The sequence below is a fragment of the Canis lupus genome, chromosome 15 (genome assembly GCF_011100685.1).
Source record: "Canis lupus familiaris isolate Mischka breed German Shepherd chromosome 15, alternate assembly UU_Cfam_GSD_1.0, whole genome shotgun sequence".
In the NCBI taxonomy this organism is placed as follows: Eukaryota; Metazoa; Chordata; class Mammalia; order Carnivora; family Canidae; genus Canis; species Canis lupus.
Genome location: NC_049236.1, coordinates 4,800,365 through 4,810,945, shown reverse-complemented (window position 1 = coordinate 4,810,945; position 10,581 = coordinate 4,800,365). Strand labels below are relative to the sequence as shown.

At 55.6% G+C, this 10,581-nt stretch overlaps 1 protein-coding gene across 1 annotated transcript; it reads left to right on the top strand.

The window, feature by feature from the left end:
- Positions 1-4,903: 4,903 nt before the first annotated feature.
- Positions 4,904-10,251, top strand: MANEAL (mannosidase endo-alpha like). Its single transcript, XM_038557846.1, has 4 exons — positions 4,904-5,432; positions 6,594-6,703; positions 7,558-7,634; positions 8,733-10,251. Exons 1-4 carry the CDS (start codon positions 4,913-4,915, stop codon positions 9,367-9,369), a joined length of 1,344 nt encoding a protein of 447 aa, XP_038413774.1. The 5' UTR covers positions 4,904-4,912; the 3' UTR covers positions 9,370-10,251.
- The last annotated feature ends 330 nt before the right edge of the window (positions 10,252-10,581 follow it).

Here is a 10,581-nt window from a genome sequence, read left to right as displayed (position 1 = left end):
CAGACTGCTCTTTGGACTTGCCCAGCTGTTATCCTGGGGCTTCGCAAAGCTTTTCTTCTATTTTAGATTTCTTTTTTTTTTTTTTTTACCATATCCCAAATTTCTCCTTACCTTTTTAAATTTACCTTCTCATTATATCCTTTGGTGGCTTCCTAAGAAAGGGGGCATAGAAAAAAGATACTGAGACCTTGGATACCTAAAACTGTCTTTATTCTCCATTCACGCTTGTTAAACTGGTTATAGGCTCAAAGTTATTTTCCTTAGAATTTTGGAGGTAATCCTCCTGCCTTCTGGCTTCCAGTGCTATTCTAACTCCACATCCTTGGGGCATGTCACTTTTTTTTTTTTTTTTTTCCTAAAAGGAAAAATAAGAGGGATGCCTGGGTGGCTCAGTGGTTGAGTATCTGCCTTTGACTCAGGTCATGATCTCTGGTGTGGGGATCTAGTCCCCTGCAGGGAACCTGCTTCTCCCTCTGCTTATGTCTCTGCCTCTCTTTCTCTCTCTCTCTGGCTCTCACGAACAAATAAATAAAATATGATGTTAAAGTTGGAGAAGCATGGTTTTTAGCCATATTTAACTACCTCCCGGGCAGCCCTGGTGGCGCAGCGGTTTAGCGCCGCCTGCAGCCCAGGGCGTGATCCTGGAGACCCGGGACCCACGTTGGGCTCCCTGCATGGAGCCTGCTTCTCCCTCTGCCTGTGTCTCTGCCTCTCTCTCTCTCTCTGTCTCTATGAATAAAAAAATTAAAAAATTAAAAAAAAACTTTAAAAATAAATAAATAAGTAAATAAATAAATAAATAAATAATAAAATCTTTAAAAAAAAAATAACTACCTCCCTTCTTATTTACAGCCGAACATGTTGTAACTGATGGAGTGGGTGCAGCCGACAACTTGGAAGCCGCAAGTCACAACTCACTTTGATTCCAGCAATGGTCTCCAAAGTAAGAAATCTGAAGATGCTTCTGCCTCTGAAATTCTTGTCCTTGGGCTATTCCTCCGAATATTAATATAGTTCCTGCTTTGAAGGGACTTGGCATTTGGGATTAAGGTTACTAATCAGTTGGCCTTAAAACAGAGAAATTATCCTGGCACATCCAATGGGGGCCTAATGTAGCACATGAGCTTTTAAGAGTAGAAGAGGAAGGCAGAGAGATTCACTGTGTGAGGGCTGGGCCTGACGTCGCTGGCTTTGAAAATGGAGGAAGGGAGCCACAAACTAAGAAATGCAGGCAGCCTCTGGAAGGTGAGAAAGACCCCGACCTGACAGCCAGCAAGGAAGTGGGAGCTTCAGTTCTACAATGACATAGAACTGAGGTTCTACGCCAACCATCTGGGATGTGGGTCCGTTCCTAAAGCCTCCACAAAGGAGCAGAGTCCTGCCAACACTTTGATTTTGGTCTTGTGGGACTAGGCAAAAAAAAAAAAAAAAAAAAAAAACAGCTGAGTCACACCGTGCCTGGACTTCTGACTTACAGAAATTGTGAGATAGTACACTTCCCTGCCGCCTTAAGCTGCTAAGTCTGTAGTAAGTTTTCAGACTTACCTCTCATTGGCAGCATCGCGCTTCAAACATCCGATGTGTCCTTCTGTCTGTAGGTCGGCCTCGGGATCTTCTCTGATACCAGGGGAGCTTACTTGGCACAAAGGAGACCAGAAGGGTGAGGAAGTGAACAGCCCTAGGAAAACACTCAACCAGTGGATGATGGGGGCCAGGAGAGAATTGCCTTGGCTTTTAGCCTTTTAATTCTGGGAGGCATTTGTACACTTCTTAGAAGGTGGACTCGAAGCCCCATTAGCTATAGCAGCAACCTCCGCAATGTTACCTTTCATTAGTTTGGCTCTTCTTCCGTTTTTTTTTTTTTTTTTTTTTTTTTGTCCTATACTCCTCGATTCCTTGCTCTAGCTTCCTAGGTTACCTTCCAAATGGCCTCCCTGTTCCCAAGTCCCTTTATGAGTCTCTGCTTGACATTGATAGGCAACCAGTAAAGTCTACTCCATGAACTCATCTTGCTTGGAATGAACGGTTCATTTACTGGAAGAGTATTTCAGTGTTTCACACCAAAACCAGGCCTCAAGGAAAACTGAAACCAGGGATCCAATACCACTAAGCTCCCTCCTGTTCCTTGTAACTTCTCTAATTACTTTTAGAGAGAAAGATTGCATCTACTACCCTCAGCACCAGCGAGAAAAATCCCAGGGAAGGATTGTAATCGATGACCTTGGGTTGGTGTCCATGATGGGTACGATGGGAAACAGGGCACTCTCATGGGTTCCTCGTGGGTCCGGGTTCTAGGCCTGGATCAAACCATTATGGGTGTGTGGTAGTGTCAGGGACTCCAGGCGTGGCTAGGGAAAGCCACCGTTAGATTGCAGGGCATTCCTAGGAATAGGGGAATGACGGAGGGGCGGCAGGAAGCATCCACTAGTTTTCTAAAACCATTACCGTCCACTCTCACTTCTCCCACTGATGTGGGAAACAAAGGCAGAAGAAAATGTGGATAAAATTAAATCTCCTTCTAACCTGCAGCCCATTGACAAATACTTGAGATAGACAGATTATAGAATTCTTCCAGGATCCTGAGTCCTTAGCATATGAAAGTCCTTCTGGACTTTCCCTTATCTTCACTTCCCCCCAACCCCAAGGTATGTAATCAGCTGCTCCTCACAATCCTGGGGAGGCAGGCAGGAGCTCAGCAGCTCTTTCTGCCCACGGGTCCTGTCCCCATCCTTTAATAAAACCACCATTTGGCATCAAAGACATCTCAAGCAGTCTTTCTTGGCCACTGGCTCTGGACCCCACCAACACACACACAACATTCCAAAACAAAACAAAACAAACTACATCATTACTTCCTCTTTCATGATTCTTTCTCAGCTTCCCTCACACGTTCTCCTTCCCCAGCCCAATGCATAAATGCTGGTGTTCCTGAAAGGTACATCCTTTTTTTTCCCCCCCTCTTCCCATTCTTACTCATTTCCAGAGTTATCTAATTCCATGGTAGACGTCATGGTCTTCCCCTCAACATTTAATCCTCTCTAAACATTTAATCTAATCTAGTTGTGGTAGTTCCATCCCCCTTGGCAGCAATTTGTTTGGGATGAACAGGCCTTAATCAGATTAGACTTATGAGATTTAAGGAGAAGCTTGCTTAGGACTTCTAGGAAAGAGAAATCAGTCTTACTGTTGCCTGTTGAATGGGAAAAGGGAGTGGGCTGGCTCCATTACCCCTGGTAGTCATTCTGTGATAGGAGGGGAGCCAGCTTTGGGGTGAAGTCAATGGTGGGCCCAGCAGAGCGGTGAGACGGAAACAACTCAGGTTCCTAAGGACGTCGTTGAACCAGGGAATCTACTCACTCAGCCCTACCATTGGATTTCCTGCATTGTGGGATGATACATTTCCATATTGCATAAGCCAGTCTGAATCAGGTGTCTGCTACTTCGAGCCGAAGGCATCCTACTTAATTCACACTTACTACTATGAATTCTCTCAAACTCACTTTCCTGGGCTCCAGACCTACCCACATTTGTCAACTTTGCTCCTCCTCTTCCTGGGTTTCCTACAATTCTTTCACTTAAGAAAGAAGAGTCAAGTGCCGACAATGATGCCAAGCTCTGTCTTAGACACCGCAGTTCAAGCAGTTAATGACACGAGACTGCTGTTCTCGGGGACCATTGAAGGAGGCAGACGATAAAACTATTTTCTGAATAAATGAAATAATACATATGCAGAGTAGGAACTTGGTCAGTGTTGAGTAAAAAAATCTAGCATTGCCTATAGAATATCAGACCAGAGACCAGAGGCTGGCATTCATGTGGCAGACAGCCCTGGAACGGGGTGTCGGAGGGGCTGTCGCAGCCCACCTGGGAATCTAGAAGGGTGACCAGGACCCAGGGCCTGCCCTCTGGAGCGGAGTCCAGAAAGAATGTGCACGTGGACTGAGTGCTAACTTTGTTAGGCCCTGTATCAAGTGCCTTTTGTTAACTATCTCATCCAGTCCGCAGTGATTCTGGGAGTTTGTCCGAGGACAAACAGCTCTGGACAACAGGCCCAAGACCCAGCGGTCTGGCCAGTGACAGGGGCCTCTGTGGAGCAGGTCCTGACCCTGTGGTTTGGGCCAGGTCCGTGTGACTTTGTGCAAGTCACGGTCTCCCTCCTCCTTCGCTCTAGGCCGCGTCCGTAGTGGCGGATTCCCAGGGTTTTCCCAGGCTGCCTGGCATGTGGAGTGGGAGGGGGCCCAGGGACCCGGGTGGGGGGCCCCCTGAGATCAGTACAGAGGGTGCAAAGAAGTGCAAAGAAGGGGGACCCCAGGAGCAGTACGGAGGGTGCCAAGGGGGGCCCCGAGATCAGTAGGAGGGTGCAAAGAAGGGGGTCCCCGAGATCAGTAGGAGGGTGCAAAGAAGTGCAAAGAAGGGGGGCCCTGGGATCAGTAGGAGGGTGACACTGAAGTCAGCGGAGGGGGGGAGGTAAGGGGATCCTTGGACACCTTGGCGCTCGTCCCCACCCTGCCCCCTGCGGCCCCCCCACTCCCCCTGGGCTCCGGAAGGGGGGCATTCCCTCCCCTCCCCCCCGCCCCCCCGGAGCCTCTACGCCCCGGCCCCGGGCCCGGAGGCGGCCAGTGCGCGGCGAGCCCTGCGGCCGCCCCAGGCCCCCGCGCCGCGGGCCCGGGAACGCGCGCCCCGCTCCCCCCCCCCCCCCCCCGCGCCGCGCGGCCTGCGCCGCCCGCACCCCGTGTGCCGAGCCCGCCCGCACTGCGGGGGAGAGGCCGGGAGCCGCCCACGCCGCGCTCTGCGCGCTCGGCGCCGCCGTCTCCCTGGGACGCGGGCGGGCGGGGCGGCGCGCGGGGCCGGGCGGGCGGCCATGGCGCGGCGCGCGGGGCGCTAGGGCCGGCGGGGGAGCGCAGGGGCCGCCATGGCCCGGCGGCGGCGCCGCGCCTGCATCGCGCTGTTCCTGGTGCTGCTGTTCGCCTTCGGCACCCTCATGGGCCTGCGCACGCTCAAGGCCCCGGACGGGCTCCCGGCGCTGGGCCCCGGCCTGGAGCTGGCGCCCTTCGAGCGGCGCCCGGAGGGGGCCCCCGCCGCGCCCCCGCCGCCGCCGCCGCCGCCCCGCACGGCCGGCCCCGCCAGCGCCCCCGGCCCGGCCCCCGCGGAGGCCGCGCCCGCCCCCGGGCCGGGCCCGCGCGTCTACTCGGACCTGCACGCCTTCTACTACTCGTGGTACGGGAGCCCGCGGCGCGAGGGCCGCTACGTGCACTGGGACCACGTCATGGTGCCGCACTGGGACCCCAAGATCTCGGCCAGCTACCCCCGCGGCCGCCACAGCCCCCCCGACGACTTGGGCTCCAGCTTCTACCCGGAGCTGGGGCCCTACAGCTCCCGGGACCCCGACGTGCTGCGGGAGCACATGACCCAGCTCCGGGAAGCCGCCATCGGTGAGTCCCTCCCGCCCCGGCCGGCCCGGCCCGGGGTCCTGGCCCCAGCCCCCCGCCCCCCGCCCAGCCCTGCGCCTGGCGCCCTGCTCGCTCCCCTCCTCGGCTTCCAGCTTCCCACGCGGCGCCGCCCCGCCCCGCCCCCGCCCCCGCCCCGGGGGCCCGGCCTCCGCGAGGCCCGGGGGAGAAGGCGTTTGTCCCGAGCTGTCCCGAGTGGGGACAGCAGGGGGAGGAGCAAGAGCAAGTCTTCATGGTCTCTCGGCCTTCGGGCCCGGCCGGTGAGGACTGGGCGCCCTGGTCCTGCAGCCGCGGGGCCAGAGCAGCCCCGCTCCAGGCCCGGGGCAGGGCCCAGCCCTTGCTGCCTTTGCTGGCTGCAGAAAGGAAAGTTGGCCCCCGCTGCCCGGCGGACCTGCACGGGGCCGGGCTGCTGGCATGGGGGGCGGGGGGGGGGGGCAGGAGCTTTTCTTCAAGTTCTCTGCTGGAAAAGAAGTCCCTGGGAGCCTCTGTGTGCAGGCAGGCTCCGCGGAGGGGAGGGGGGAGGCTCACTCCTTTCCGACTGTGCCCCTGGATTCCGCTGGGTGTTAGAACACATTTCCAGGTATCTAGAGTTGGCTACTGAAGGGGGGGGGGGGCGGCGAATGGCAGGGACAATGGTGGGAGGTGTTCACAGATGAATAGCACAGAGGCTATCTGTCCCTCCCGCCTTTACAGTCCAAAGAGGCAGATGGTTGAGACGAAGGTTATTTCCGAATGGAAGCAAAACATGACCTGTGCTTGGCGCTCTTCTCCCTGCGGGACCTCAGCGGGGCCCCTCTTCTCTAGAGCTAGGACTGTGGCGACCAGATGGGTGTGGCATCATCCACTCCTTTCCTTTTGTTCTACTTCTTGCGGAGGCAAGCGGAAGGCCCATCCTGCCGGCCCCCCTCGGGCTCCCTGCCGGCCCGGGGCGCTTCAGCACCGCAGGCGTGGACAGCTCCGGGACGCGGGGCTCCGATCCGACCTGCGGGGGGGAGGGCGGGCGGGGGACCCGGCAGGAGCCTCGCCCAAGGTTTCACTCAGAAACCATTTTGCAGGTGCAGATGGTTTGTGAGGAAACACAGCTCTGTTGCAGGGTACGCACAGGGTACTGTGCGTCTCTGAAGTAGCCTCTTTGTTGTGTCTCAGGCGTCCTGGTCCTGTCCTGGTACCCGCCTGGCATGGCTGATGATAACGGGGAGCCCTCAGACGACCTGGTACCCGCCATCCTCGACACCGCCCATCAGTACAACATCCAGGTGAGTCCCCAACAGCATACGTGCTCTTTGGCCCGTTCTGGAGATTTCTCCTCCTCTGCCCACAAGGTTGGCTCTCCACCTTAGCCCAGGTATGCAAATACGCAGCAGGTGTGGTGTTGGGGGTGGGGTTCTAACCAGTCGCACCTGTCACTCTTCTTTTCTTGAATTCTGGGGAGGGGGGGGAGAATTGGGGAAACTAAATAGAGGAGAAATGGGAGACTGAATAAATACCACTGTGATAGAGGTTAGGTTGGAGACCCTGAGTCCAGATTAGAGGGCAGGCAAGGGCCAAATGGGCCCAGAAACTGAACTCCAGCCTCGGATCCCCAGTGGGAGGCCGCGCTGGGCCTCCAGGAGTAGAGTACAGGCCACATTCAAGAGGAATGATGGAGCTGAGCTAAGCAAGTCCAGTTAATTTCCCCAAATGAACCAAATAATTCATTCCCCTCTCCTGTGGAGATGAGAAACAGCAGAGGGGAGCCCCACTGGTGTTCCTGAGCCCATCACCGACACGTTTAACAGATCAGGGCACCTTTGCCCATCAACACAGCTTCAGCACACCTCTTCCCATCATTTCAGACAGCTAATGCCAATCATGTGGGACCGGCACCTAAGCTTAAACATATTCACCACCCAGGGACATCCCAGAAGGACTCCCAGATGCCCTCCTGTGGGAAGTGGCCAGGCTTCTTGCCCATTTTTTTTTTGGCCCTGAGGGCAGTGGCTGCTTTTATCTCTGTTATGCCCACCATTGCCAGGCCTTCTCCCCAAAACCCTAGTGGAGCATGAGCCTTAATAGGTTGTGGCCCCTGGGCAGAGACTCACCTGACCGGTCCCTCCTCTGTTTGTGGCAGGTGGCCTTCCATATCCAACCCTACAAGGGCCGGGATGACATCACGCTGCATGACAACATCAAGTACATCATTGACACGTAAGGCTGCTGTGGGACCTGGATTTTGATAGGGATCAAAAAGGGGGCGGGGATAGATTTCGAGGCGTAGGTCAAGAGACACCCGGGCAGAATGCCTGTGTCCCCAGCAGCTGCTTCATAGTAACAGAGCGTGAGGCTTGGAGGCGGCAACCTGGGTGTGAATGCCAGGTCTGCTGTCTCCAACCTGTCACGTGATGCCAGCCTGTTAACCTGAGTCTTGTGAGAGTTCCACGGGTTAATATATGTGAAAGGGGCTGGGACAGTGCTCTCAGCTCTCATCCGTTCATTCAAAAAATATCTGAAAAAAAAAAAATATCTGAGAGCTCTCAGGTGCCCGGGCACCGTCCTAAGCCCCAGTCGTTCAGGATTGGGGAGGGCTAGCAAGTTTGCGTTCTAGGGTGTGGATGCAGTGAAGCAGTCGTTCCACGTGAAAAATCAAATAGTTGGCCCACACTGTGAGAAAGTAATAATAAAGAGTAGAGCAGGGTATTGTTAGAGCACGCCTGAGAATGGGGGCTAGACATCTCTGAGATGACCTGTGAGCTAACACCTGAAGGAAGGCTCAGCTCTGCCTGATCTGGGGCAGGCAGAAAATTCCAGACCGAGGGCTGTCGATCCAAAGGCCCATGATGGGGCAGGTTTGGCAGCAGAACAAAAGGCGAGTGTAGCTGGTGTGGGGAGACGGGGAGCTAGGAGGGATGGGGGTGGGCTGGGCCAGACCAAGTAGGAGGGGCCTTGCAGGCCTCGGTAGGGAGCCTTCGGACCCGGTTCAGGACCCGGTTCACGCCTTAGAAAGAGTGGATTATAGGGAGCCAGAAACGGGAGCCTGGAGACCGATTCGGTGGCTGCTGCGTCCCAGTGGAAGGGGGAGGTGGCGTGCTGCGGCTCGCTCGAGTGAAGGCAGCTGGGAGGAGGGTGGGCGCTAGCTTCTAGCTCAGAGGCAGGAGTCGTCCAACGCGGGGACTGGCTGGATCCAGGATCACCTTGGGCATCGGGAAGGATCTGATTGGGGGCTCGTCCGGCAGCTGTGCCCACTGCCCCCGCTGCCCCCACCCCCACCAGGCCTCGGCTCATGTTCTCCTCCCTCCCGCTCCTCAGGTATGGCTCCCACGGTGCGTTTTACCGCTATAAGAACAGCATGGGTAAGAGCCTCCCACTCTTTTATATCTACGACTCATACCTGACATCCCCGGAGGCCTGGGCCCACCTCCTGACACCCAACGGGCCCCACTCCATCCGCAACACCCCCTATGACGGGGTCTTCATCGCGCTGCTGGTGGAGGAGGGCCACACTCACGACATCCTGGCTGCCGGGTTTGACGGCATGTACACCTACTTCGCCTCCAACGGTTTCTCCTTCGGCTCCTCCCACCAGAACTGGAAAGCCGTGAAGAACTTCTGTGATGCCAACAACCTCCTGTTCATTCCCAGCGTGGGGCCTGGCTACATTGACACCAGCATCCGGCCTTGGAACAACCACAATACTCGGAACAGGGTCAACGGCAAGTACTATGAGACGGCCCTGCAGGCGGCCCTGATGGTGAGGCCCGAGATCGTCTCCATCACCTCGTTCAACGAATGGCACGAGGGCACCCAGATCGAGAAGGCCGTTCCCAAGAAGACGCCGACACGTCTGTATCTGGACTACCTGCCTCACCAGCCCAGCCTGTACCTGGAGCTGACCCGCCGCTGGGCAGAGCACTTCATCAAGGAGAAAGAGCAATGGCTGATGTGAGGAGCCAACGTCCTGGCCTCGCCGGAAGGGGTCACCGCGTGGGGCTCGGCCGAGGCTGTAGGCACTCGACCGTCTCCAGGTCAGCGACAGGGCACCTCTGGGTGGGCCATCAGGCCCGGGCCCGTGTGGAACGGAGCTGGTTTCTCGGCAAGCGGGCGCTGGGATGCTCTGCAGTGACGGGAAATGAGGTGGGGTCCCAGAGGCTGGCAGGTGACTGGCCTCAGCCCAGGGCCGCTCCACATCCTGTCCTTAACACTTTAAGATAATCCCTTGGAGCTTGGACCTCAGCAGGTGGGCGCTGGGTAGCCGTCACCAGGTCACTGCTCTCGGGAGGTCAGGGCTCTGGGCTCGCGCGCGCCCTGCTCCGTCAGCCTTCTTCCCCTGGCGTCCGTCTTCTCCAAGTGACGGAACCGTTATCTGAGACTTCCAAGAGGGAAACTGAGCCCTTCCCAGTAGCCTCCTGAACACAATGATCAGGAAATAATCCTGAGCGTTCGTACATTCATTAAACACATACTAACGGAGCACCTTACTATGTGCTAGGCACTAGGGAGAAACTTGACCTGGGAAGGTTCCTTTCTTCCAGAAGCTTACAGGATCCAGCTTTCCTTATTTGGCGTGGCCTTGTAGCTAGTACCTGAGCACAGTCTTTCCTCTTCGCAGTTTTGCCCAGTGCTGGGAGTTCAGTTCTTGTTCCTCTGAGAAAATACCTCTGTGCCCCAGAGCCCACATTTCCCCAGATGACCATTTAGCTCCAGGGAGAGGACTAGGACATCCTCCCTCCCTTTAGCTGCCTAAACTGAATGAGGCCCACTCAGTAGAGCCATTTTCAGTGCTACTGTGATTTGTATTAATTAAATATGACGTGGTATTCTCAAGTAAGCATTCCTTTTGTTCTCTTCAAGCCTTCCTCTCCCTCAAATGCTGTGACAAACTGACACGTGAGATGAGCTGGCCAGGGGCAGCACACAAAGAGTGAGTTTGCTTAAGAAATGAGAAGCGTAAGCAAGACTTTTAGAGGGGAGGCTTAACAAACCAGTGCTTATTTACAAATACACTAATATACTCGCAGGGGCCCTCGAAACAGGCCCTGGGATACCTTCTTGGCAAGATTTAGGAGCTACTTGGAAAAAAAAAAAAAAAAAAGGAGCTACTTGAAATATGTGCATTACTTTAAGGGCTCCAGCCTGAATCCTAGTTGTGGGACCAGGG

Bases quoted from the DNA above. Each gene is read 5' to 3' on its own strand.
- MANEAL (XM_038557846.1), top strand. From the start codon at position 4,913: ATGGCCCGGCGGCGGCGCCGCGCCTGCATCGCGCTGTTCCTGGTGCTG. The intron at 6,704-7,557 runs GTGAGTCCCCAA...TGTTTGTGGCAG, and splicing joins CCCATCAGTACAACATCCAG to GTGGCCTTCCATATCCAACC. The intron at 7,635-8,732 runs GTAAGGCTGCTG...CCCGCTCCTCAG, and splicing joins ATCAAGTACATCATTGACAC to GTATGGCTCCCACGGTGCGT.